This window comes from Dreissena polymorpha, chromosome 5 (genome assembly GCF_020536995.1).
Source record: "Dreissena polymorpha isolate Duluth1 chromosome 5, UMN_Dpol_1.0, whole genome shotgun sequence".
NCBI lineage: Eukaryota > Metazoa > Mollusca > Bivalvia > Myida > Dreissenidae > Dreissena > Dreissena polymorpha.
The window spans coordinates 92,733,993-92,761,172 of NC_068359.1; the positions used below are offsets into that span (position 1 = coordinate 92,733,993).

Below are 27,180 nucleotides of genomic sequence, written 5' to 3' on the forward strand. Positions count from 1 at the left end.
TTCGAAACCACGTAATTTACATATTCACTTCCATTTCAAGTTTGTTTCGTTTGCGATGGCGTATTTTCCCAGATGGGGTTTATATAAATATTTGTAGTAAAGTGTATGTTAATTAAGGTAAATCAATTATCTTATCACATTTAACGAATATGTACATAATGGATATGGTATTTATAGTGTTGATAATAACGTTTTTACGCTCTAAAAACATGCATTTTGAAACCGAAATAGGACAACTTTCACATTCGATTTTCAACAGATCGGAATTCAAGGACATAAACAAAAGCGATGCATGCTTGTAAATTGTTGCTGATATCGTAAAAGATAATAAATAATGATACGTGTATAGTTGTATTGAAAGCCTCCTAGACAATATCAACGTATAATGTATTCGAAACTTTATAATGTCAGAAAACAAAATGGCCTTCGCCATCATGGAGGCTTCTTTGCGTCTACGCATCACGTGACCTATTTACACAGAAACGAGGCAAATAAATGTCAAATAAGTTAAAATTATAATTGCTTTACTTTTTGTTTATGTTTGGTTAGCATTACTTGTCTTGATATATTTTATCGATCTTGTAAGTTGTCATACACTGTGAGTGTACATTTCATTTGATACAGCGGTAATCGAGAGAAAAATGAAAGTGAAAGTAGGTGTGATTGAAACTGAAAGTTTCACTTTCCTGCTCATTGAGTTCGATTGTTTGTAGAAAGTACATATTAAAAACACGAGTTTCTTTTGACGAAAACATAAGTTACTTTTAAATATTAAACAGTTAAGTTGTTCTTTTTTTCTTGCACATTAAGTGGCCTTTATTTTGGCATTTATTGAAGTTTGTCATTAAATGCTTTATATTGATAAATGTAAACATTGGATCTAAAAAGCTCAAGTAAAAAAAAAAAAAAAAAAAAAAAAAAGTAACCCACAACTGGGCTCAAACCACTGACCCCTGGAGTAAAAGCCTATCTCTTAGACCACTTGGCCATCCGTGCTCATACATATATGTATTTTATACTCTATATAAGCAATCCTTGTAGTATCACAAAATATAATGACAACAACAGAACTCTCCAAATTATTCAATCGTTTCGCGTTGCAACGCTTTACAATTTTCAGGTTTTTAAATCGTCAAAAGATGCATATAATGGATATTGTTCTGCATGGTAAATGTTCAGTATTACTGTTTCCTCACAAATAGCATAAGCTACAACAAAAATTTGAGAAACTGAAACAATTTTTTTTTTAATTTTGTCAATTTACCAAAACGTGAAAAGGTCCCTGTAAAAAAAGTTTTTTTACTTAAAATTGAAATTACATGTAAATATTTGAATAAAAAATAGCATGATTGCTGTCAGCTTAAATGTGAATAAAAATTTTGCTACTTGTGTATAGCAGAGGAAACCATGTCGGTGTCAGATGGAAGAATTTTGGGTCCCAAGAACCCTGGCAGTCGTGCAGTCCCATCAGGAGGCAAAGGTGACAAGAGTCGGTACATCCGACCTGTGGAGCGCCAGAGGATGAGACCATGGCTCATTGATCACTTGGAGAAGAATGATGTACCAGGCTTAACCTGGCAGAACAGAAATGACCATGTCTTCAGAATATCGTGGAAACATGCTGCCAATCAGTGTTTCAACATGCAGAATGATACCAACCTTTTTGAGAGATGGGCAATTCATACAGGTCTGCCTTGTTTTTGACAGTATATTTAATGTACACTTATATTTGATAAGTTTTATTAAGTTTGTTTTTCTTAATTTATTTAATTTTTACATGTTAAGTATACAATTTTTAAACAGAATTCAGATGGGATAACAAAACTGTTAATATGCTTGAAACAGTTATTTATTAAAAGCCACTATTTCGCGTAATCTTGTTCATTTTAATTTAACACAGTAAACTGTTTCTTTCTTGATTATTATGGTCTTCATTTATAACTTAATTATTAAAACAAGTTTGTCTTTCAATAAATATTAAGTAAAACTTTCCTTTTACATAGGTCGGCATGAAGAGAGTGATCATAAACGGTGGAAAGCCAATTTTCGATGTGCACTGAACAGCCTTCCGGATGTGATCGAGTTAAAAGAATATGGCATTAAGAAAGGCAGTAATGCTTTCAAAGTGTACAAGTTTTTAGACGAGAAAGAGAGCAGAGCTAATAAAGAACACAAGGCCAAAATGAAAAGAGGTGAAGCAAATTTTTTTTTTAATATTCCATTTCTACATGATTGATCCCTGTCTAACAAAAATTGTAAGTTTTCTTAATAGCTTTGACTTCAAATGATTGGTGCTTGTTGCAATATGCTGTTAATTCTTATCTATGAAGTGTGCTCTTCCAAATCTGTGTTGTGCACTCTGGTAGTCCGGAAAGACTTAAATGACAAATGTCATCACTGCAAAAACTGGTACTTATTTAGTATCTTTACTTTTTTTCTTAGATCCTACATCATATGGCGGCTATGAGTATGTACAGAGCAGAGTAAGTTATTGACATATTTGTCATTATATTACTTCTTTATTGCTTAATTAAATGAATATAATTATGGAATGAAAAGGGTGTTTTTTTGTTTGTAGAAAATGCATCATAACATTGAATGATCTTCATGCCATATAATTTATAGATTGAAGTCCACGGTTTTAACTGTTACTGTGGCATCCCTTTAGGTTATGCAGAGATTCTGTAATACCTTTAGAAGTTTCTTTGCAGTCATTATTCAAATGTACAACAGTGTACAATTTATGAAAAGTTGTTGTTCTATCATTCAACAATTAGTTACAGATATTTGTTATCATTGAAGGACTGGAAGGTTAGTTTTTACCTTATCATAATGACTCAAGTTCTATCATTTCTTTTGCCCTCACATAATTGAAACATTCTATGCAACTTTTATTACTCACTATTCCACAAAGAATTAAGTTCATGGTTACAAGCAAATCTATTCTGTGGGCATATTTATGCCCCCCTTCAAAGAAGAGGGGGTATATTGCTTTGCACATGTCGGTCTGTCTGTCTGTCTGTCGGTCGGTCCGTCCACCAGGTGGTTTCCGGATGATAACTCAAGAGCGCTTGGGCCTAGGATCATGAAACTTCATAGGTACATTGATCATGACTTGCAGATGATTTTGAGGTCACTAGGTCAAAGGTCAAGGTCACGGTGACCCGAAATAGTAAAATGGTTTCCGGATGATAACTCAAGAACGCTTAGGCCTAGGATCATGAAACTTGATAGGTAGATTGATCATGACTCGCAGATGACCCCTATTGATTTTCAGGTCACTAGGTCAAAGGTCAAGGTCACAGTGACCCGAAATAGTAAAATGGTTTCCGGATGATAACTCAAGAACGCTTAGGCCTAGGATCATGAAACTTTATAGGTAGATTGATCATGACTCGCAGATGACCCCTATTGATTTTCAGGTCACTAGGTCAAAGGTCAAGGTCACAGTGACCCGAAATAGTAAAATGGTTTCCGGATGATAACTCAAGAACGCTTATGCCTAGGATCATGAAACTTGATAGGTAGATTGATCATGACTCGCAGTTGACCCCTATTGATTTTCAGGTCACTATATCAAAGGTCAAGGTCATGGTGACCTGAAATAGTAAAATGGTTTCCCGATGATAACTCAAGAACGCTAATGGCTACGATCATGAAACTTCATAGGTAAATTGATCATGACTTGCAGATGACCGCTATTGATTTTGAGGTCACTAGGTCGAAGGTCAAGGTCATGGTGACCCGAAATAGTAAAATGGTTTCCGGATGATAACTCAAGAATGCTTAGGCCTAGGATCATGAAACTTCATAGGTACATTGATCATGACTCGCAGATGACCCCTATTGATTTTGAGGTCACTAGGTCAAAGGTCAAGTTCACGGTGACCCGAAATAGTAAAATGGTTTCCGGATGATAACTAAAGAACGCTTATTCCTAGGATCATGAAACTTGATAGGTAGATTGATCATGACTCGCAGATGACCCCTATAGATTTTCAGGTCACTAGGTCAAAGGTCAAGGTCACGGTGACCCGAAATAGTAAAATGGTTTTGGATGATAACTCAAGAAAGCTTATGACTAGGATCCTGAAACTTCATAGGTACATTGATCATGACTGGCAGATGACCCCTATTGATTTTAAGGTCACTAGGTCAAAGGTCAAGGTCACAGTGACAAAAACGTACTCACACAATGGCTGTCACTACAACGGAGAGCCCATATGGGGGCATGCATGTTTTACAAACAGCCCTTGTTTAATTTTTGCTCAAATGTTTTTTGTTATTAAACATGACAGAATTTCAGAGTTGCTATTCAAAAGTAATATTTTGTTATGTTTTGCATTTCAGAAGTACCGGTCAGATAGTGATCACGGTAAGTTTGCATCATTTTCAGATCTTTTTTACCACTTGTTTTATTTGAAGAACAAACGCTAATATATCAATTTTGATTTAAAAGTATACTGTACAGCAATAAGAGTCTAAGACTGTACAGCAATAAGAGTCTAAGACTGTACAGCAATAAGATTCTAAGTATACTGTACAGCAATAAGAGTCTAAGTATACTGTACAGCAATAAGAGTCTAAGACTGTACAGCAATAAGAGTCTAAGACTGTACAGCAATAAGAGTCTAAGTATACTGTACAGCAATAAGAGTCTAAGTATACTGTACAGCAATAAGAGTCCAAGTATACTGTACAGCAATAAGAGTCTAAGTATACTGTACAGCAATAAGAGTCTAAGTATACTGTACAGCAATAAGAGTCTAAGTATACTGTACAGCAATAAGAGTCTAAGACTGTACAGCAATAAGAGTCTAAGACTGTACAGCAATAAGAGTCTAAGACTGTACAACAATAAGAGTCTAAGTATACTGTACAGCAATAAGAGTCTAAGTATACTGTACAGCAATAAGAGTCCAAGTATACTGTACAGCAATAAGAGTCTAAGTATACTGTACAGCAATAAGAGTCTAAGTATACTGTACAGCAATAAGAGTCTAAGTATACTGTACAGCAATAGAGTCTAAGACTGTACAGCAATAAGTGTCTAAGTATACTGTACAGCAATAAGAGTCTAAGACTGTACAGCAATAAGAGTCTAAGACTGTACAGCAATAAGAGTCCAAGTATGCTGTACAGCAATAAGAGTCTAAGTATACTGTACAGCAATAAGAGTCCAAGTATACTGTACAGCAATAAGAGTCTAAGTATACTGTACAGCAATTAGAGTCTAAGTATACTGTACAGCAATAAGAGTCTAAGTATACTGTACAGCAATAAGAGTCTAAGACTGTACAGCAAAAAGAGTCTAAGTATACTGTACAGCAATAAGAGTCTAAGACTGTACAGCAATAAGAGTCTAAGACTGTACAGCAAAAGGAGTCTAAGTATACTGTACAGCAATAAGAGTCTAAGTATACTGTACAGCAATAGAGTCTAAGACTGTACAGCAATAAGTGTCTAAGTATACTGTACAGCAATAAGAGTCTAAGACTGTACAGCAATAAGAGTCTAAGACTGTACAGCAATAAGAGTCCAAGTATACTGTACAGCAATAAGAGTCTAAGTATACTGTACAGCAATAAGAGTCTAAGACTGTACAGCAATAAGAGTCTAAGTATACTGTACAGCAATAAGAGTCTAAGTATACTGTACAGCAATAAGAGTCTAAGACTGTACAGCAATAAGAGTCTAAGACTGTACAGCAATAAGAGTCTAAGTATACTGTACAGCAATAAGAGTCCAAGTATACTGTACAGCAATAAGAGTCTAAGTATACTGTACAGCAATAAGAGTCCAAGTATACTGTACAGCAATAAGAGTCTAAGTATACTGTACAGCAATAAGAGTCTAAGACTGTACAGCAATAAGAGTCTAAGACTGTACAGCAATAAGAGTCTAAGACTGTACAGCAATAAGAGTCTAAGACTGTACAGCAATAAGAGTCTAAGTATACTGTACAGCAATAAGAGTCTAAGACTGTACAGCAATAGAGTCTAAGTATGGGAAGAGCTAAGATTATAATAATTGTGTGGACATTTCAAGTTTGAGAGTTTCAGTGATAAGGGTTGTGGGGGGGGGGATGATTTCTGCCTTTGGCTGATATGCTCCTTTTCAATGTCAAACTTATTTCACAAATAGTTTTTTTTAACTTACTCAACTCTCGATAAGCAGTATGCTGATTTAGGGTTTCCTATATGTCTGGTAGAGTTCCTCATTCATCCCTTTATTAGCTGTATGCTGATTGAGTGTTTCCTATATGTCTTGTACTGATGTCATGTTTCCTATATGTCTTGCACTGATGTCATGTTTTCTATATGTCTTGCACTTATGTCATGTTTCCTATATGTCTTGCACTGATGTCATGATTCCTATATGTCTTGTACTGATGTCATGTTTCCTATATGTCTTGTACTGATGTCATGTTTCCTATATGTCTTGTACTGATGTCATGTTTTTTATATGTCTTGTACTGATGTCATGTTTCCTATATGTCTTGTACTGATGTCATGTTTCCTATATGTCTGGTAGAGGAGACTGCCGAAGCAGTACCCAGCCTGCCCAACCTGTCCAGCCTGTACACGCCCCTGTCCACTGTGGAGATGGTGGTGGAGACGGACTCCCGTGACGACACACAGGAAGTCGACATGGACAATCTGCAAGAGATCCTCACCGCGGCACAGGCATCCCTTGAGGGTGGGTGATATGCTTCTGTATGAACCTAGATCTGTGAAAAGGAGGTTAAATGCACGAACGTAAAGTGTCGTCCCATATTGGCCATTGCGGTCCACATAGGCTAATCTGGGACGCCACTGTCCACCCTAAACTAGATTTTTGTGAAGAATAGTCTTCTTTTAAACACAAATACAATTAAAACTGACAGTGTCAGACTGCACAGGCTTATCTGGGATGACAATGTATGCACATGCATTTAAACCCCTATTCACAGAGCCAGGCTTATATTGCTTGTTGTTGTATTTACAGGGGTGGCGAAATCAAATGTCCGAGTTGCCCGAGTCGTACATTTGCTTGTCTGGGCAACTGACTTTTTTCAATTAAGTTGTCCGTGGACAACAAGTTTTTTAAAAGTCGCGTCCAGGTATACAAAAATACATTGTATTAAAGCCGTAATTAAGTTTTACAAAACCGGATGTTGACACGCGATTACATTGTCAATGCTATTTGCGGAGCAATCAAGCTAAAATACGTGCACTTTCCTGCGCAGTGATCTCCCTTATTCTATATGAGACCGGGATCATGCCGCATTTTCAACATTCGGCCCGACTGTAGACAGTGTACAGACTGGTTTCTTTATTTTTACAATCAGACGGAAATAAAAAGTATCATTATAAGATAATCAAAACACGGTCTATACATTGTTATTTAAGACGACTTTAATGGTAAAGATGAAACTTTTTTTTTTTTATCTTTTTTTTAATCTAAAAAACTAAGAAAGATTATGATAAAAAATATGATCTAAGTAAACGCACCAGAACTTTTCAAGAAACTTGGTTAACCGATTTTCAATGGTTACCAGTTTATATAATAAAATTGCTACCAGTAGCGGAGCCTCAGTCTGATGAGGTCCACATATTGGACTAGTTTAATTTGTTAAGATTACAATGTACTTATGTTCAGCACATGTTTTAATAACACTAGCTTCGCAAGATTTAAAGTTTAAGAAAGTCTTTATATTGTTTATAATATACTGCTATAATGAATGTACCATTGAAAAACAATTATAAACAAAACAAGCAAATCATACTCATTTTGATATATTCCACATTATTTAACATTAATCAATAAATGCGTTTATAATTTATATAAACATTAACGGACAAGTGTAGTTCAGCAACGGGCAAGTTAAATTTCCTAAATGGTTGTCCGTGGACAAGTATAGTTTTTTGAGATTTCGCCACCCCTGATTTATTGATCAGGTGTTTGCACTTTTGCAACCATCTCACAACAATCTATTCAAACTGCTTGTCCATCTTGACAAGTAAACAGATCAAGGTGTGTTGATGCTCGTTTGGAAGTTTTGGTCTGTTTGAAAATCAGAGTAACAATATTTGATGAGTCCAATAAATGGCTATTGAAACATTACTATTGATGCCTCTATGACTTTAAGCTCTACTGGCGGAAGGCCTGAAGAGCTTATGTCATGGCGTGGTTTCTGTCGTCTGTGCGTTTGTTAGACTTTTTCTTGTTTACGCGATAAAGTCCACAGTTTTCATCCGATTCTTTTCAAACTTGTTCAGTGTCTTTATATTAATGAGGACTCGAATCCTAATGAAAATGGGTTACATCAGAATAAAAATTCCAGAATTATCTCCCCTTGAATTTGAGAAAATTGTGAAATAAGGCTTGTTTACGCAACTAAGTCCACAGTTTTCATCCAATCATTTCCCAACTTGCGCATTGTCTTTATCTGAATGATGAGTCAAACCATATGGAAAATGAGCAATATTGGAGTTATAAGTCCAGAATTATCTCCCCTTGAATTTGAGAAAAAAAAATTCATCCAATTCTTGGCAAACTTGCACAGTGTCTTTGTATCAATGAGGACTCAAACCCTTATTTAAAAAGAGCAATATCGAAGCAATAAGTCCAGAATGACTTCCCCTTGAATATGAGAACATTTTGAAATCCCGCTTGTTTACGCAATAAATTCCACAGTTTTCATCCAATTATTTCCAAATTTGCACAGTATCTTTATATCAATGAGGATTTGAACCCTATTGAATATGAGCAGTATTGGAGAAATAAGTACACAATAATCTCCCCTTGAATTTGAGAAAATTCTCCTTGTTTGCGCGATTAAGTACACAGTTTCCATCGTATTCTTTCAAAACTGGCACAGTGTTTATAGCAGTAGAGCGATTCAGGCCTTGTTTTTCTTGTAATTTTTGTTATCTATATTAAAGAAAACAATAGTTAACATTAAATACCAGTACATTTTTAGTAAGTTTACCTTTTATTTCTAATATAAAACCAAACACAGTAAATATTAACAAATACACTCTTTTATATCATATGGTTAAAATTAATACACCAGCCTAACATTAGAGTTATCTCTCTTTAACTGTATTTGTTGTATTTAATGTTTGCTGTATGAATTGGGTTTGTACATTGTGGAGTTGTTTGTATGTCCACGTTTAGAAGAGAATAAAGTTCACTTCTTGATCAAATTATTATTTTTTTAAAGCCATTTGACAACATGACAATTGGCTTGAAATAATAAAATTGGTTAATTCATACCCTTTTCTTTTTTTTTTTCAAATTGATTACTAAATAATGGTCAAATATTCCAATGGCCCGGTTTTTTCATGGAATAATTTTATACATTTTATGTTAATTTTACCTTTAATTTCTAATATAAAACTTCAGACAGTCAACCTTAACAAAATATTACCACACACTTTGATATGGTTATCTTTTTTTAACTTTGTGGTTTTGGGTCAGGTGTGACAACCACAACCATGACATTGAATTTTTAAGAAGAAAATTATGTTCTTGTTCATATTATTATAAACAATAGCCATCAAACAACATAACAAAAAAATTGCTCTAAATAATAGAAAATATGTAATTCACATTTTCTATTTGTTGATATTCACTTTGATAACCAAATAATTGACAAAAATAGGCATGTTTTATGTCTGAAACAAACCAAAATATAAAAGTGACTTCCACTTCCACCTTTTACTTTGCTTCTCACAGTTGTATTACTATCTGTCACTGTCCATGTTCACAGCTGGTATAGATGCAGCTGCGCTGGAGAAGATCTCCATAGAGCAGCTCAGCAAGATGGGAGACCTGTCAAAGATGAAGCTGGACATCCGTAGCACTGGCACAGAATCTCCCATCGAACCCATGTGTGAGTTACTGACCAACTGCTTTGGATATTTCTTAACTGGCTCAGCTACCTCTGTTCAACGTTGGAGTACAAATCCGAGAATCACGGATTTCATTCCTCGCCAGCCACATAACATTTCTTGTGATTTGTTATGAAATGAGTCGTGTTCTGAGAAAACTGGGAATAATGCATGTGCGTAAAGTGTCATCCCAGATTAGCCTGTGCAGTGTGCACAGGCTAATCAGGGACGACACTTTCCGCCTTATTTGGAGTTTTGCTAAGAAGAGATTTAACCGAAAAATGTCATAAAAGCGGAAAGTGACGTCCCCGATTAGCATGTGCGGATTGCACAGGCTATGTGACGACACTTTACGCACATGCGTTATGCCCAGTTTTCTCAGAACACGACTCAAATAATTATCACTGCCATACTCCCCCTAGCTCTGATTCACGAAGGGTAATTGTCAGTTATTGGTCTTAGTTTGTTCACTCAGTACTGGTGAATGAGCTTAGCCAGGAGAAGTGGGAGTAGGTGTACTGACTGCTAATATAGGACTGAAGTACTTTTGAAAAGAACAATAGAGCCAAACAAACACATTTTTTATCTGTACATGTAGAAAAAAGGTGACAACAATAAAGCCACACAAACAAATTTTGTATCTGTAGATGTAGAAAAAAGGTGACCTATTGTCATTTGTTATGATCCCAGCATCTACAGATGCCCAGAGGCATATTAATTGGCCCTTCCATCTATCCCTAAGAGGTGAACCCAAAATGTCACATTTCATCCAACATCAATAATTCTTCCTACAAAGCTGTGATATTTAAATGGTGGATGTCTTTGAACACAATCAACAAAGCCACAACTGACCTCATTATAACCTTGATGTTGACCTTCTCCTGGACCTAAACTATTTCAGAAGGTTCATATGTATGTGATTTACCCAAAATGATGCATCCATTTAAGATCAACAGTTCTTCCTACAAAAAATGTGATGCTTGCATTTATGATTTCTTTGAATACTTTCAAAGTACCCACATCACCCAACCATATTTTGACCTTAACATTGATAACTTTTTGACTAATTAAAAAGGTCCAAATTTTTGGTTTACCAAAATGTTGTGTTTCGTCGTCATATAAAAACCGCTGTCTACAGAGGTTTTATATTTGCATTGATGTTATCAATCAATACTCTCACCATATCCACATTACCTTACCTCATGCTGACTCTGATATTGACCTACTTTTGGACTAAGACTTATTTTAATGGTCCAAATTCTTGGTAAACCAAAATGGTGCATTTGGTCTTAAATCAATAATGCTACCTACAAAACTTCTATGCTTGGATGGCAGATGTCTTTGAATACTATGAACACACTTGCATCACCTGAACAGATTTTGACCTTGACATCGACCTTCTGTTGGTCTTATGCAGCACCTGAAACGAATACCAATTATGTTATTGCATGATACTTTAAGCATTTGCATCATAAACACAGAAACACCCTCTAGAGAAAAAATGTTGTGAATAAGTTACCTAACCTTCATACAATCCAATCTTATTGAGCTGTCACCTGTGTACATAGGTCACCTGGCCTTAGTGGTTGGTCTAGATTGCCTGAGACAAACATTAGTCTTTATAACACCCAGTGTTTTTTCCCCATTTTGGTAATGGGGTTGTGTCCCTTTGGATTGGGAAAAATCACAGCGTTTGGACTAACATAGGGAAAATAATGTTTTTGTTGTCTTGCTAATAAATGCATCAAAATTGAGAATAAAGGTGTTTTCAACAATATATATATACTAAGGTGTATGCTCGATGGGATATGAATTAAATGTAGAGAAAATATATACATTTTGGAATAGGGCCGACTTTTTCACTTAAGTGGTTACAAGGCAGTCATTTCTGTTTCTGAAAAGATAAAACTCAAATCAATCTGTGTTGTTGTCTCTCACTTCTTGTGTAAATCATAGCGTCTATTGTTCAGTTAACCCTTTCCCCATCAGAAGCAAAGTGAAAATGGCTTTTGCAACCAGCATAAAACCAGAACAGCTTGTGAGTAACTTGCAGTCTGTTCAGGTTTTATGCTGCTTGCTGCTCATCAGTATCTTGAGGTTAAAAATGAAGCCTTTAAAACTTGATTCTGGTAAAGAAGATTTTATAGTTAATCAGATTTTGTAAGGGACAAACACGTCAAAGTGTGTTTATAAGGGGTAAATGGTTAAAGAATATGATTGGGTTAAAATACCTCTGATACAATATTCGACCCATTTTGAGAAAATAAATAATACATTGTTGATGTTTGTTCTACTGGGATCATTACGGGAAAATCTTCCAAATTAATTATAGTTGGGTATGTAACACGCTTTTAATAATTATTGCTAATTAAATGATTTTTTTTAACATTAAGGTACATAATTAATTATCGCTTAAACAACATTTCTGGATTATTCTTTAACTGAGCTTTCATGCTAATTGATCAATTTTACATTAAATGGGATTAATCAATTAATTGATTTAATAATATACAGATATACAATGAACTTAAAATGTAAGTCATGTCATAATTGTATGTTATAAAACATTTATATTATTTAATAAAAATTTTGCTAAGCTTGTAGTCATTGGACTGAAAATAATATTTGTGTGATGTTAGTTTACAAATAAGGTTTTTTAATCTTTTGGTGTTTGTTTCTTTTAATGAGAATGATGCTATTAGCTGCCCAACCATCTAAAACGTGATCACCTGACTATAACTGTCACTTTGACCACTTCCCTTGACAGGCTATTAATTCCAGATTGGACTAATATTAATAATTTGTTGATTGGTTTATGGACTAAAACTATTGTTTTGGATTTACATACATTTCAATAAAAATGAAGTGAATTTCATTCTTAAATAATTTATTTAAATTCAAGTTATTTAATTTGATTTAATTTGCATTGTGCCAGATATTTAATCTGAAATTTATTTTAACATTTCGTTTTTGTTTATTGTAAGTATTAATCAATCAATCACCTGTTACTCATCTAATGTACCGAATGCCTTTAGAGGGATGAAAGACCACCCCAGGACAAGGAAATTTACAATGACTAATTATTGAATACGTATTTGGTAGATAACCAATCATTTTAATTGTGAAATGTTTTATAATTTAAGTACATGTATAATTATAGAAGTTTCCGGTATACATGATGTTTTGATGAAGTTATAATTTAAGTGATATTTTCAAATATGTTTGTGCTTAAGTCTTGTTTATAGATTAAAAACAGCAGTCTTTGTTTTCATTATCTAATTCCTTTGTTATTTGATATGCATGTAATAATAGATACCTTCCATATTCAGTAAAATTGAATCAGCAGCCAAATAAAGCCAGGAATTGTTGAATTGTCTTAAGTTAGTTTTAGCCATTTTAGCCTGGACAATCCGCAAGTTTTCACCAAATGTTCATACTTGGCAAGAATATTTATGTTTTAATATGATATCTGAGGTTTAATGATTGAAAAATACATTGTACAATTAGCCCTTGTAAAAGACATGTCTATGTGTGATACTTGTCAAGTTGAGAATGACATGTAACAACCTTTAGTATTTCAAATCTTTATTTTAAGCTTCTTTTTATAACTTTTTTTATGTACATAACCAAAAGTATATCAATAAAGCTATAAATATTATCTCACTAGCAAAGTAGCCACTTGAACAATTAAAAAGCAAAACATAATATCTTAATGGTTCTTTTACATGGAATACAAGGTATAGCTTATACTAGAATGGTTTTTATTTGTAGATATGTTTTTGTGCAACTGTTGTGGGAAAGTTGTTTCCGCTCAAAATAAACAAATTACCCCCACATATTATGTTAAACAAGAATTTCCCGTGTTGGCTACTGTTTCAGCATGCTTGCAGGCTTGGTTGTGTGGTGTGAGATGTTTCAGCATGCTTGCAGGCATGGTTGTGTGGTGTGAGATATTTAGCTCCTTGGAATAATTCCTTTTATATATGTTTACCAATATTTTCTTGTTCTAGGTGACAATTTTTTGTGTGTGCTGACAGACATGTGGTTTGTGTTCAACTGTTGTGGAAAAGTTTGGTCCAAACAAACACAAATGAGCCTTGATCTGGGAAAACAGGGTTTAATACATAGCATAAAGTGTTGTCCCAGATAATCCTGTGCAGCCTGCAAAAGCTAATCAGGGATGACACTTTCAGCAAATGCATTAAGCTCCAATTTTCCAGAGTGAAGATCAAATATTCTTACAATTTTTCAGTTTTTCTCTGTCTTGTTTGTGTGCAACTGGTGTGAGAAGATGTTCCCATCTTGAACTGTTTTCCTTTGTAGATGTGTTTGTGTGCAGCTGGTGCAAGAAAGTGTTCCCATCTTGACTGTTTTCCTTTGTAGATGTGTTTGTGTGACACTGGTCTGAGAAGGTGTTCCCATCTAGAACTGTGTTTCTTTGTAGATGTGTTTGTGTGCAGCTGGTGTGAGAAGGTGTTCCCATCTAGAACTGTGTTCCTTTGTTGACGTGTTTGTGTGCAGCTGGTGCAAGAAAGTGTTACCATCTAGAACCGTTTTCCTTTGTTGACGTGTTTGTGTGCCACTGGTCTGAGAAGGTGTTCCCATATAGAACTGTGTTCCTTTGTGGACATTTTTGTGTGCAACTGGTCTGAGAAGGTGTTCCCATCAAGACCTGTGTTCCTTTGTAGATGTGTTTGTGTGCAACTGGTTTGAGAAGGTGTTCCCATCAAGACCTGTGTTCCTTTGTAGATGTGTTTGTGTGCAACTGGTCTGAGAAGGTGTTCCCATCAAGACCTGTGTTCCTTTGTAGATGTGTTTGTGTGCAGCTGGTGTGAGAAGGTGTTCCCATCTAGAACTGTGTTCTTTTGTTGACGTGTTTGTGTGCAGCTGGTGTGAGAAGGTGTTCCCATCTAGACCTGTGCTCCCATCTAGAACTGTGTTCCCATCTAGACCTGTGCTCCCATCTAGAACTGTGTTCCTTTGTTGACCTGTTTGTGTGCCACTGGTCTGAGAATATGTTCCCATCAAGACCTGTGTTCCTTTGTAGACATTCATGTGTGCAACTGGTGAAGGATTGTGTTCCCATGGAAGATGAAAAGTTTTTCTCTGTATTGTAGATGTGTTTGTGTGCAACTGGTGTGAGAAGGTGTTCCCATCCAAGGTGGAGCTGTTCCAGCACTTCCTGACGGCCCACCAGGAGAGGCTGCTGGCTCATGAGGAGTACCAGCGCGAGGGCTCCAGTCTGCAGCGGGAGATTGAGGACCTCGAGAAGAAGGTGCTTAACTTCACCAGGGAGAAATACAAGGTGGGCGTTTTGCCGACCCTGGGCTGGTAGTCACCAAACGTTTCTTAGACTTAAGAATGAAGACTAGTCTTTGACTCAATAAAAAAACATCAGAGCTAGCATATATAGAAGCTTAAAATAGTGCTTATATTATTAACATAATGTTCTTAACAAAGAATGTTATGATTATGGGTGTTGTTTGCCATGACTTGACTTTCAAGTAAGTTTAGCTCATTACAGATACAAAAATATTCTTTAATTTTAGTCTTAAGTCTAAGAATCAATTGGCGAATACAGGACCAGGGTTAGTATTTACAGTGAACCTGAAACTAAATTTAAGTTGTAGTTCAGGTTGCAGATAACATTTTTTGTGTAAAATGAAATGTATTTTGCTTTTAAAATACTTTTTAAAGTATTAATAATTTTAGAACTATGGACTTACTTAACACATGTAAATGTATAAAGACTAAAACACAAAATATTGGTAGCCAGGGACTTGAGCAATATTTTAAGTTTTACAGAATCAGCTTCAGTTTTCCATAACAAGCTTTATTAATATGAGCCCAGCACAATTGTACACGGGCTTAAGGAAAGTGTGTTAAGTGTTTCTGAGAATAGCCTGTGCACTTCCCATTGGCTAGTCAGGGACAACTCTTCGCTCAGACTGGATTTTCGTTTGCTTAAAAGAGACTTCTTTCAAACAGAAATTCCTTAAAGGTAGAAAGTGTTGTCCCAGATAAGCCTGTGTGGACTGCCTTCCTAAAGACAGGTTATTACTTTTTAGCTCACCTGATTGCTCAGGTGAGCTTTCGTGACGGGTCTTTGTTCGTCGTATGTCCGTCCGTAAACATTTGCTCGTAAACACTCTAGAGGCCACATTTCTTATCCCATCTTCATGAAACTTGGTCAGAAGCTTTGTCTCAATGAAATCTCGGCCCAGTTCGAAACTGGGTTGTGCCGGGTCAAAAACTAGGTCACTAGGTCAAAAAAAGAAAAACCTTGTAAACACTGTAGAAGTCACATTTTGTGCCCAATCTTCATGTAACTTTGTCAAAATGTTTGTCTTAATGATATCTTGGTTGAGTTCAAAAGTGGTTCCGATCCGTTGAAAAACATGGCCGCCAGTGGGCGGGGCAGTTTTCCTTATTTGGCTATAGGAAACCTTGTTAACACTCTAGAAGTCACAATTTTTACCCAATCATCATGAAAGTTGGTCAAAACATTGGTTCAATTAATGTCTCGGACGAGTCCAAAAATGGTCGAGATCGGTGAAAAAACATGGCCAGCAGAGGGCGGGGCATTTTTCTCTATATGTATATAGTGGCAGTTTTCCCTATTTGGCTATAGAGAAACCTTGTAAACACTTGAATCATCATGAAAGTTGGTCAAAACATTGGTTTTATTGATATCTTGGACGAGTTTGAAAATAGTCGGGATCGTTGAAAAAACATGGCCGTCAGTGGGCGGGGCATTTTTCTCTATATGTATATAGTGAAAACATGTGAACACAGTAGAAGTCATATTTTTGGCCCAATTTTCATGAAATTTGCTCAGAACATTTGTTTCCTTGATACGAGAGTTGAGTTAAAAAATGGTTCCGGTCAGTTGAATAACATGGCTGCTGGGAAGGGGGCAGTTTTCTCATTATGCCCCCCCCCCCTTTCAAAGAAGAGAGGGTGTATTGTTTTGCTCATATCCACCAGATGATTTCCGGATGATAACTCAAGAGCGCTTATGCCAAGGATCATGAAACTTCATAGGTACATTGATCATGACTCGCAGATGACCCCTTTTGATTTTCAGGTCACTAGGTCAAAGGTCAAGGTCTCGATGACCCGAAATAGTAAAATGGTCTCGGATGATAACTCAAGAACTCTTATGCCTAGGATCATGAAACTTCATAGATACATTGATCATGATTCGCAGATGACCCCTATTGATTTTCAGGTCACTAGGTCAAAGGCCAAGGTCACGATGACCCGAAACAGTAAAATGGCTTCCGGATGATAACTCAAGAACTCTTATGCCTAGGATCATGAAACTTCATAGATACATTGATCATGATTCGCAGATGACCTCAGGTCACTAGGTCAAAGGTCAAGGTCACGGTGACCCAAAGCAGTAAAATGGTTTCCGGATGATAACTCAAGAACGCTTATGCCTAGGATCATGAAACTTAATAGATACATTGATCATGACTCACAGATAACCCCTATTGATTTTCAGGTCACGAGGTCAAAAGTCAAGGTCACGATGACCTGAAATAGTAAAATGGTTTCCGGATGATAACTCAAGAACACTTAGGCCTAGGATCATGAAACGTCATAGGTACATAGATAATAACTCGTAGATGACCCCTATTTATTTTCGGGTCACTAGGTCAAAGGTCAAGGTCACGATGACCCGAAATAGTAAAATGGTTTCCGGATGATAACTCAAGAATGCTTATGACAAGGATCATGAAACTTCATAGGTACATTGATCATGACTCGTAGATGACCCCTATTGATTTTCAGGTCACTAGGTCAAAGGTCAAGGTCACGGTGACCCGAAATAGTAAAATGGTTTCCAGATGATAACTCAAGAAAGCTTATGCCTAGGATCATGAAACTTCATAGGAACATTGATCATGACTTGAAGATGACCCCTATTGATTTTCAGGTCACTAGGTCAAAGGTCACGGTGACCTGAAATAGTAAAATGGTTTCTGGATGATAACTCAAGAACGCTTATGCCTAGGATCATGAAACTTCATAGGTACAATGATCATGACTCACAGATGACCCCTATTGATTTTCAGGTCACTAGGTCAAAGGTCAAGGTCACGGTGACCTGAAATAGTAAAATGGTTTCTGGATGATAACTCAAGAACGCTTATGCCTAGGTTCATAGGTATATTGATCATGACTCGCAGATGACCCCTATTGATTATCAGGTCACTAGGTCAAAGGTCAAGGTCACAGTGCCAAAAAACGTATTCACACAATGGCTGTCAAGGTCACGGTGACTTAACTTAGAAAAATGGTTTCCGGATGATAACTCAAGAATGCTTACGCCTAGGATCATGAAACTTCATAGGTACATTGATCATGACTTGCAGATAAAATAATGATGAAACTTGACCAGGATGTTTGTCTGGACAATATCTAGGTCAAGTTTGATATTTGGTAAAGATTGAATGAGCCGACTCCTCTCAGGTGAGCGAACTAGGGCCATCTTGGCCCTCTTGTTAATGTTTTCAAAGCTGTCTATTTATAAATTATTAATTCTCTTTAAAATAAAATGTCCTTTCTATAATCCTGTTTCTATGCTTTTGTAGTTTTTTCAATTGTTTACAGCCCAAGGAGTAGGACTTTTCTGGTTTGTCTGTTTCAAACTTAATTAATTACTTCAAGCAATCCAATTTCTTTACAATTGTGATTTGTTCCAATATGTTACAGTCCAAGGATTCTGGGGAGGTGATAGAGGATGGCCAAGTGGTTGACATGAGTTCCACCAACATCATGACAAGCCAGGACGTGTACATTGAAGATCAGGCACTGGACCTGTCCATGACTCAGACCCCTGCAGTTAAGCAGGAAGAAGCTCTAGATCTAACCACGGAGGCGGTTGCAGGCAAACATAAAATGCAGTTGAAGGCCTCGCAACCAAAGTTGATAACCAAGAAGCGGAGGTCAGGTGCTCTTGACATGGACTATATCAAGAAATTCGATGATTATGGGCTTGCTGGGAGACCCCAGACCAAGAGACAGCTATCACTCGTCACAAAAAAGAAAGAGGAAAAGGAGAAATCAAAGAAGGGAGGGGTGAAGAAGAGTAGCGATTCCTCCAAGCAGCATTCTGTGGAAGACCTGGTCCATGCAGAGATTTTGATATCACTGAAAAGTGGAGCCAATGAGGACGAAGAGGAAGAGATGGAAAGTGATCCTGAGACTGTAACGGATGTAGAGGATGATGCTGCTGACAAAGATGGAAGTGTGAAGTCTGAAAAGTCAGCTACAAGCAGCAAATCAAATACTGATGCAGATAGAAAGCCCGTCACTTGCGGAATATGTTCTAACGTCTTTGAAGATGCAGCGAAATTGTACGCCCATGTTACAGAGCACAAAAATGAGTACAAATGTGGTATGTGTCAGACAGTGTATCATACTAAAGATGAATATGTCAAACACCTTGGGACACATGTTTCCACGTCAGAGAGTTCACAGGATGCAGGGAAAGCAGCAAAGACCTTTACATGCAGCATTTGTGAGAAGACCTTTTCTTCTGCTAAACTGCTTGAAAGTCATAAAGACGAACATTACACAGTGACACCAATTAGAACTAGCAATAAAAAAGTTGCAATGGTAGTGCACCCAAGTACCTCCCTTTTGACAAGTAAGAAAGACAAGACTGCTGCATCTTCTGAGAGCAGAGAAGATCAAAAGCCCGCTGAGGCTAAAGAAGATGCTAAGGTGATTGTCTCGTCAGCTAGTAAGTCAGATAAAGTGGCCAAAATTGTAAGTTCAGATGGGGAGGAAATATATGTCCTTTATTCAGATATTGACGATGGAACAGGTCAAGGTGACAAGAAAAAAGGGAAGACTTCTGATAAAGCTTTTGATCAGGATTCGGTAGATGGTGACAAACAGACCATAACTAAAGTTGGTAGCAATGCAAAAGGTAGCAACATCTCTGTGAAAGAAAAGGATGGTCATCTGCCTGCATTTTCTGAAATTGTAAAAGATGTTGATGAGTTCTTCATTAAAGATGTAAGATCAGAGAGTGAATCACAGTCTGAAAAGGACCTGGAGACTGACACAGACGCAAGTAAGACTGAAACAGCAGCCTCAACATCAGCAGACACATCAGAAAATGCACCAGATATTTCCTTAGAGATATCACCACCATCAAGTCAAGATCCACATGGTGATTCAAATCATTCTGATGAGGAGGATAACAGATGTGTGATTTGCATGGAAGAGTTAGATTCAACACAAAGCCTTAAGGAGCATATGAAATTGCACTCGATATTTGAATTGACAAATGCCAAATGCTTTGAAAAGGCCTTGAAAGGCTTGAAAGCTGGAGAGGTCTCAGATGTGCATGCAGATTCTGAAAAAAAGTCCAAGCTGTTTATATGCAAACTTTGCCATGAAGAATTTGAGCAGTTTTTAGATTTAAAAGAACATGTATCAAAACATTTAGAAAAGCCAGCTAGTGGGAAAGCAAAAAGAGGTCGCCCTCCCAAAAGGTTTCTCGACAAACCTGAGTCGCCGAAAGCTAAAAGGCATGATTCTAAAATAAAACAGTCAAACAGTGTTCTTGCTGCTGCGCTAAACACTGGCCCCAAGTTTCCAATTCAGACTCATTTCAAGAATGGCAAACCAAAGAAACATTATTTGCTCAATGAAAAGGGAGATGGCACTCTTAAAGAGGGTGCCAGTCTGGAAAAGAAGTTCAAGGATGATTCTGATCATGAAAATGTTGATGTTGAAAAAGTTGAAGTTTTGACAAAGTCTACAGCTGTAAAGAAAGCAGCAAATTCTGATTCAGTGAAAGCTACACCAGTTGCAATAACACAGAACTTTGCATCCAAACTTCTGGTTCAGGGAGTGACATCATTTTTGAACCAGAAAGAGAAAAACATTTTTTTTCCCAATAGTACATCTATACCTACGGGGACAACTGCTTCTGCACCAAAATCTGCCCAGCAACCAACTCTCCAGGTTTTGACCCCAACATTTCTTCCCAATGCAGGCGGTGCAGCATCAGCAATTAGCATTGGCGGCAAGGTGACACCATTACACCAACTGCGGTTCATTAACACAAGTGACATAAAAACAGCTGTATCCCCTCAAGTGATCTTCTTGAAACAAGGTTCTCCTCTGCCAGTGCAGTTGACCTCGCAACTGAACGCACTGCATCAAAATACAATCGCGGTTTCACAGGTTGCTGGGCTTCAGACCACTACAATTCCTGCATCCAAGCTGAGTACCATGGTTACCTTGCCTATTGTGTCACTTCCCCAACAACTCATTGCAAGTACCCTGACATCAGCAAAACCAAATTTGGATCCGTCAGTCATCGCACCAACTGTAAAGCAAATGATATCCACTCAAAAATCAGTCCCACAAGTATTGCCTACAGTGGTACCAGTTAGTATGGTAAAAACCTTAGCACAGTACGCACCTCAAGTGACAGTTGTGTCCACTCTGAAGGCTGTACCATCTATAACAACAATACCAACACTCAACCTGGCATCTTTGCAACCAGTGAGGACTACAATTTCCGACCTTTCTCCAAAATTTACAATATCTTTAGCAGCTCTGCAGGGTCTTGCGACAGTCGATTTGAAACAGAAAACTGTAAACATCCCAGTCACGACAAAGGGAGCCACCTACACTGTCCCTACTGATACTTCACTGCCAACAACCAGAGTTAACCCACAAACTCAGAACAATCTTCTGAACATGGTTCTCGCACGAATGGGTCAGCCAGGCCAGGTTTCGGTCTCAAGACCAAGTAACCAAACGACTCCCGAGACAACAGCCTCATTACCAGCCTCAGTCTCATTGTTAAGCGGTACAGCAACTTTGTCGTCTGCACCATCTGTAATAGAAAGCGGTGTTGCTGCTTCCTCCACACAGCTGAGCCCAGCGGCACAGGGAAATGTGGAGACTCCTCTAAAACTGTCCAATGAGAACATGCACAAATCTTCAGGTGAATTTGGAAAGGTATGTCTGCTTGTTTGATACATATGTCCCTCATGATGTGTAAAATATAAGGAATTAGGAATTAAAATAAAAAACTATTGTTTGCTTACACAAAGCTGTGATTTCTTTACCAGTATTTGAGTTAATGTTCAAGTTACATTGGATAAAAGTGTTTTAATTGAACTGGCAAAATAAATTCAATATGTTCTATTTTACCAGTTTTCGTCAGGGTTTTACTTACAAGCTACCAGTTATTGTGAGGGTTTGGTAAGACAATGTATCAAGATCTGCAGATCCTTGGAACCAAAGTAAAGGCCACATTTGAAATCAAAGATTTTTTTAGCCATAGATCCTCTCCATAACTTTTTTTGGTACAGCATTGAAGGAATTTAAAAACACCGGGCCCTTGTCCAGCATTAAGCCCTAATTCTCAGAGCATGGATCAAATGAGTCGCGTTCTGAGAAAACTGGGCATAATGCATGTGCGTAAAGTGTCGTCCCAGATAGCCTGTACACAGGCTAATCAGGGATGACACTTTCCGCTTTTATGACATTTTTCCTTAAAATGAAGTCTCTTTTTAGCAAAAATCCAATTTAGGCTAAAAGTGTTGCCCCTGATTAGCCTGTGCAGACTGCACAGGCTAATCTGGGACGACACTTTACACACATGCATTATGCCCAGTTTTATCAGAACGCGACTCAAATGAATTACTATATTGTATTGCAGGGTGTGGTGTTGTTCTCTTACATCTGCAAAGGGAACCTGGCCTCTCTGGAGGAGTTGACCTCTGACTCCTGTAGCCAGGCAACCACGACCTCCTCTGACACTGTCACCACAGTGTCCACTGGTGCACTGCAGACCTCCCCTACCTGTAAGTGCAAATAATTAATTGAATAATGTTTTAATGTTGTTGATGTTATGTGATATAAATTGGTTTATATAGTTTTTATTTAGTACTGGACATTTTTTAACATTTGTGTGTGAATGAAATTTTGCTATAAATTAAAGTGTTTTTTTTCTCTTATTCAAAATTATAACAGATGGTGATGAAAGTGATGAAACTTTATAGACTTATTCCTTAGAAGAATAATTGATATTGTGTGCAAGTGGGTACACAAATTGCAAAGAGCTGCGTTACTAGCAAAAACATGCGGTCAAATTTGCATTAAAACTTATTCTAGTTTGAAATGACTGTATTTAAAATGTTAATGTATTTATTAACTTTAGGAAAAATGTTTTGCAAGGTGCCTCTGACACTTCTGCCATAGAAACAGTTGCCATGGATACCAAGACAGGTGATTCTGAATCTACACATCCATCTGCAACGACATCCTCCACCAATACTGGGAAGAAGACATGGACGGGACCGAGTCTGAGGTGCCCAAAATGTCTATTCTCATGTGACCAGCCAACGAACATGTTGACTCACATGGAGTCTTTTCACGGAGTTAAGTGGCACAAGTGCAAGTACGCAAAATGTAGTCAGTCCTTTGATAGTGAACTGGAGCTGGAGCTGCATTATGTGGTGTCCCACAACTACGAATGTAAGATCTGCTTCCTGCGCATGAAGAAGTTCCACATCTACGAGCATTCGACCAGCCACTGCACTGTGGTCATAAAGAGCTGCGTCCAGTGTGACAAGTGCAAGGACGTCTTCCTGAATATCGACCTGTTCAAAGACCACCAGGAGCACTGCAGGGACTCCAAGGATTTCTCCATGGTGAGCCAGATGCTTATCAAATGTCAAGGCTGCACCCTGCACTTGAAGACAATGAACATTGTCCTGTCTCATGTGAAGAAGTCTCACATTCAGAGGGTCACCTACAGCTGTGCTCACTGCGACTGCATTTTCCAGCACTGGACTGATGTGAAGACCTCTATTGTTGAACACATAATGTCTAAGCATGCCGCGGAGAGCAGTCAGATCAGGTTCTGTCATCCATGCTGTCTAGCATTTGCGAATGAAGCGGACTTTGAACGACATAAATTGTCTAGTGAACATGAAAGGGTGAGACAGCAGCAGCTAGTGAATGAGTCCAACACTGAGACCGACTCGATAGTTTCCACCGATGGTAGCATGCAAGAAATCAGGACAGTGAATATGCTCACAAAGTCGTCTCTGAAGCTTGGAATACTGAAATCAAGGAGGAAGCCATTTCTGAGCAGGTCTTTATCTTGCAGGGATTGCCATTCGACTTTTCGTACGGTGTTCCAGCTGAGACAACACAGGGTGTTTCGACATGGGGACGTGATGAAAGGACGAACAATGAAAGCATCCTTATCAAAGGCTGATTTTACATGTGAACTCTGCAGCAAAAGCTTTATGGCAAAGAACAGTTTGAATAAGCACAGGGAGAAGTGTATCCTACAGGCAAAACAGCTATCCCAGACATTGATTGTTAGTGATGAAGATTGTGGGAAGTCAAAACAAGATGGAAACAGGCCAGATATTGAAAATTCTTGAACTTTAGTAATCGTTGATTGTTATGCAATGTTTTATGAGTGTCCGACATATTTGCAGCATATTTTTATTACTTTGATTCCATTTCTATTAGGATGCTTTTGAAATTGAGGACTAGATATGAATATTGTTATGGTTCTATATTTTGTGAAAGGGCTGATATAGGATTTTTGTGTTGTACAGTGTACCCATAGGTATTGTTTTAATTCCTATTATTGTGCATGTAACCATTTATGTTATAGGATGTTCTATAAATTCTATATACTTATGCCATGCCTGTCTTGTATATGAATCTCATAGGTCATATATGGGTAGTAAGAATAAAATATTCTCATTTAAATGTTTACTTATTTAAAGAAGAGCGCCTGTAGCATTCAAATATTACTTATATTCAGTTGATAATATGTACCACTAAGTCATTTTAAGATTTTCTTTTTATAATAATACATTTGCTTTGTTATTTTAAAGTGTAAAATGTGAAGCTATGCTAAATATATAATTGTTAAAATATTGCAGCCTTTTAAAATGATACATAAAAGCACGCATAAAAATGTATGGAGCATTTGTTAAAGTGATATTAGACTACACATAAATAATCTGATTGTTGTACGAAATTTACCTCATGGAAAAGTGATGGATAGTGCTGCAATAAATAAGGTTTAGGTTTGTGTTATTAACTTATTCAAATATTTGCATTCTATTCCTGTTTCGTTACTTTTTACATTCATTTGCTTACTTATGGGTCAGAACTAAAGATAATGTGAGGGTCAGTGCAGTTTTCCATATTTGGCTTCGGGTGTTTCGGGGTCCATTGTTTTCATTTGAGTTGCGTTCTGGGCTTAATGCATTTGTGTAAAATGTTGTCATTATTAGCCTGTGCAGTTTACACATGCTTTCTTAGTAGGAACGACAAATTCCTCTTCTATGGAATTTATTTTTTCAACAAAGTCTGTTCTAAACAAAATCCAGTTAAGGTGCCAAGTGTTGTACCTAAGTAGCCTATCCGGACTGCAGGGGCTTATACGGGTTGCTACTTTCCCACTTTCAAGAAGCGCGGCTGTCCCAGAGCAAGGCTCCTATATATCAGCATTTAACACTTTGCATGCTGGGATATTTGCCGTCTGCTAAATTGGTGTCTGCTGAATTTCTAAAATCATAATTTTCTTCACTTTTTTTCAATGACCACTATCAGAATAGCAAACAGTTTTGTGGCGTCTGATCTTGATCCCAAAGGCCTTTAAAATTCGGTTCCAGCGCTAAAAGGGTTAACCAGCCTGTGTAACCACTCAAAAATGTCTTCATGATCTCATAAACTCTACCTAGAGCCATCTTAGCCCTTTGTTTTTTGTTACTATCACAACCATTGTATTTCTGTTATGTCATCATCATAAATTAAAACAATGGTACATATTAAAAAATATAGTAATCAAATGTGTGCCATTTAATTTTGAGTATCAAATCCTGTTCATAGGAGTCTTCGGAGGCATCAAGGAAATGAGACAGGCCTATGCTAATTGCAGTCTTCGGAGGCATCAAGGAAATGAGACAGTCCTATGCTAATTGCATTCTACTGTAATTCTTCTTTGCATAAACCATACATGTATGTTTTTTTAAATGGAGCTCAACATTAATTCTAATAAGTTACTTGATCACAAATAATAGTTACCGGTATTTACACTTATGATTATTCCGTTACAGGCATTTTTTCAGGTTCTTTGAAGTTCTTGTGTCATTATTTGCATAGTCTTGTGAACAGACTGACTTTGCATGTAAGTTTTTATTTCAAGTTTATAAATGATGAACTATTCTTTACAATTACTCTATAACATTAAACCCTTTACCTCTTAGAATTGATAATGACACATTTGTAGTCCCTAAGTTAAACTTAATTAAATACCTTCCTTCCTAGATTAAACTTTTAAAGGTGCTATTTCCAACTCTTAGATACTGATGAGCAGCAAACAGCATAAAACATGAACAGACTGGGAGTTACTGCACATAGTGATTTTGACTTTGCTTCTGAGTGGGAAAGGGTTAAGATTATTGTTTAATTATTCTCCACCTTAAATGCTAGTTGTGCATATGCTTGCTGATTAAAAATTCGAAGTTTTTTGTATTGTCAGTTGCTATCATTTGTGAAGCCATGTCCATGTCGTAGATCTACATCATGTGAGGAATAAAGGACAACAGTAGTGAGCAGCTGTCTGGTATGCTTGTGCTATAAGTTTGTTGAACGCACAGGCTAATCACGGACGACACTTTCTGCCTAGACTAAAGTTTGTTTAAAAGAGACTTCTTTTAAAGGACAAATATGAGCCTTGTTCTGAGAAAACTGGGCTTAATGCATGTGCTTACAGTGTCATCCCAATTTCCGCCGAAACTTGATTTTTGGTAACAAGGGACTTCCTTGAAACTAAAAATACCATAAAAGCGGAAAATGTCGTCCCTGATTTAGCCTGTGTGGACTGCACAGGCTAATCTGGGATGACACTTTAGCACTTGCATTAAGCCCAGTTTTCTCAGAACGCGGCTCATATAATTACAGCTGAAAGTGTCGTCCCAGATTAGCATTTGCAGCATTAAGTCGTGTATTGCCAGAGTGATGCTCATATTAGTTATTTAATGTTTTGTGAAGTGACTAATTATTGATTAATTGAAACTTGCTATAAGTAAAATATATGTGTATGGCCTCGAGGGATTTGGGAAGAGTTGGTAAACGTCTTTGTACAAAATGTTGTTAAGCCATGTACATGCATAATTGAAAATAAATATATATGTTTTTCTTGTGTCTATCAAATCTGTTTAATATCTGAACACATTTGCCCCTTGTGATCCTACGATAAATGAATGTGTATTGACGT

The 27,180-nt window shown here is 37.1% G+C and overlaps 1 protein-coding gene across 3 annotated transcripts; it reads left to right on the plus strand.

Moving 5' to 3' along the window:
- On the plus strand, window positions 1–27,099 carry LOC127882168 (uncharacterized). Of its 3 annotated transcripts, none has more exons than XM_052430648.1 (11): window positions 1–117; window positions 1,397–1,687; window positions 2,004–2,192; window positions 2,443–2,483; window positions 4,351–4,375; window positions 6,535–6,699; window positions 9,758–9,880; window positions 14,996–15,183; window positions 18,603–21,878; window positions 22,585–22,729; window positions 23,103–27,099. In XM_052430648.1, the coding sequence occupies exons 2-11, from the start codon at window positions 1,408–1,410 to the stop codon at window positions 24,320–24,322; spliced, it is 5,652 nt and encodes a 1,883-aa protein (XP_052286608.1). In that variant the 5' UTR covers window positions 1–117; window positions 1,397–1,407; the 3' UTR covers window positions 24,323–27,099. The 3 variants fall into 3 exon arrangements, with proteins under 3 accessions (XP_052286608.1, XP_052286610.1, XP_052286609.1); XM_052430650.1 differs by having other exon boundaries at window positions 23,086–23,245; XM_052430649.1 differs by having other exon boundaries at window positions 37–117; window positions 1,400–1,687.
- The last annotated feature ends 81 nt before the right edge of the window (window positions 27,100–27,180 follow it).

Excerpts from the sequence above, each read along its gene's own strand:
- LOC127882168 (XM_052430648.1), top strand. The coding sequence starts at position 1,408 with ATGTCGGTGTCAGATGGAAGAATTTTGGGTCCCAAGAACCCTGGCAGT. Across the intron at positions 1,688-2,003 it reads GAGATGGGCAATTCATACAG|GTCGGCATGAAGAGAGTGAT; the intron begins GTCTGCCTTGTT and ends CCTTTTACATAG. Across the intron at positions 2,193-2,442 it reads CAAGGCCAAAATGAAAAGAG|ATCCTACATCATATGGCGGC; the intron begins GTGAAGCAAATT and ends TTTTTTTCTTAG.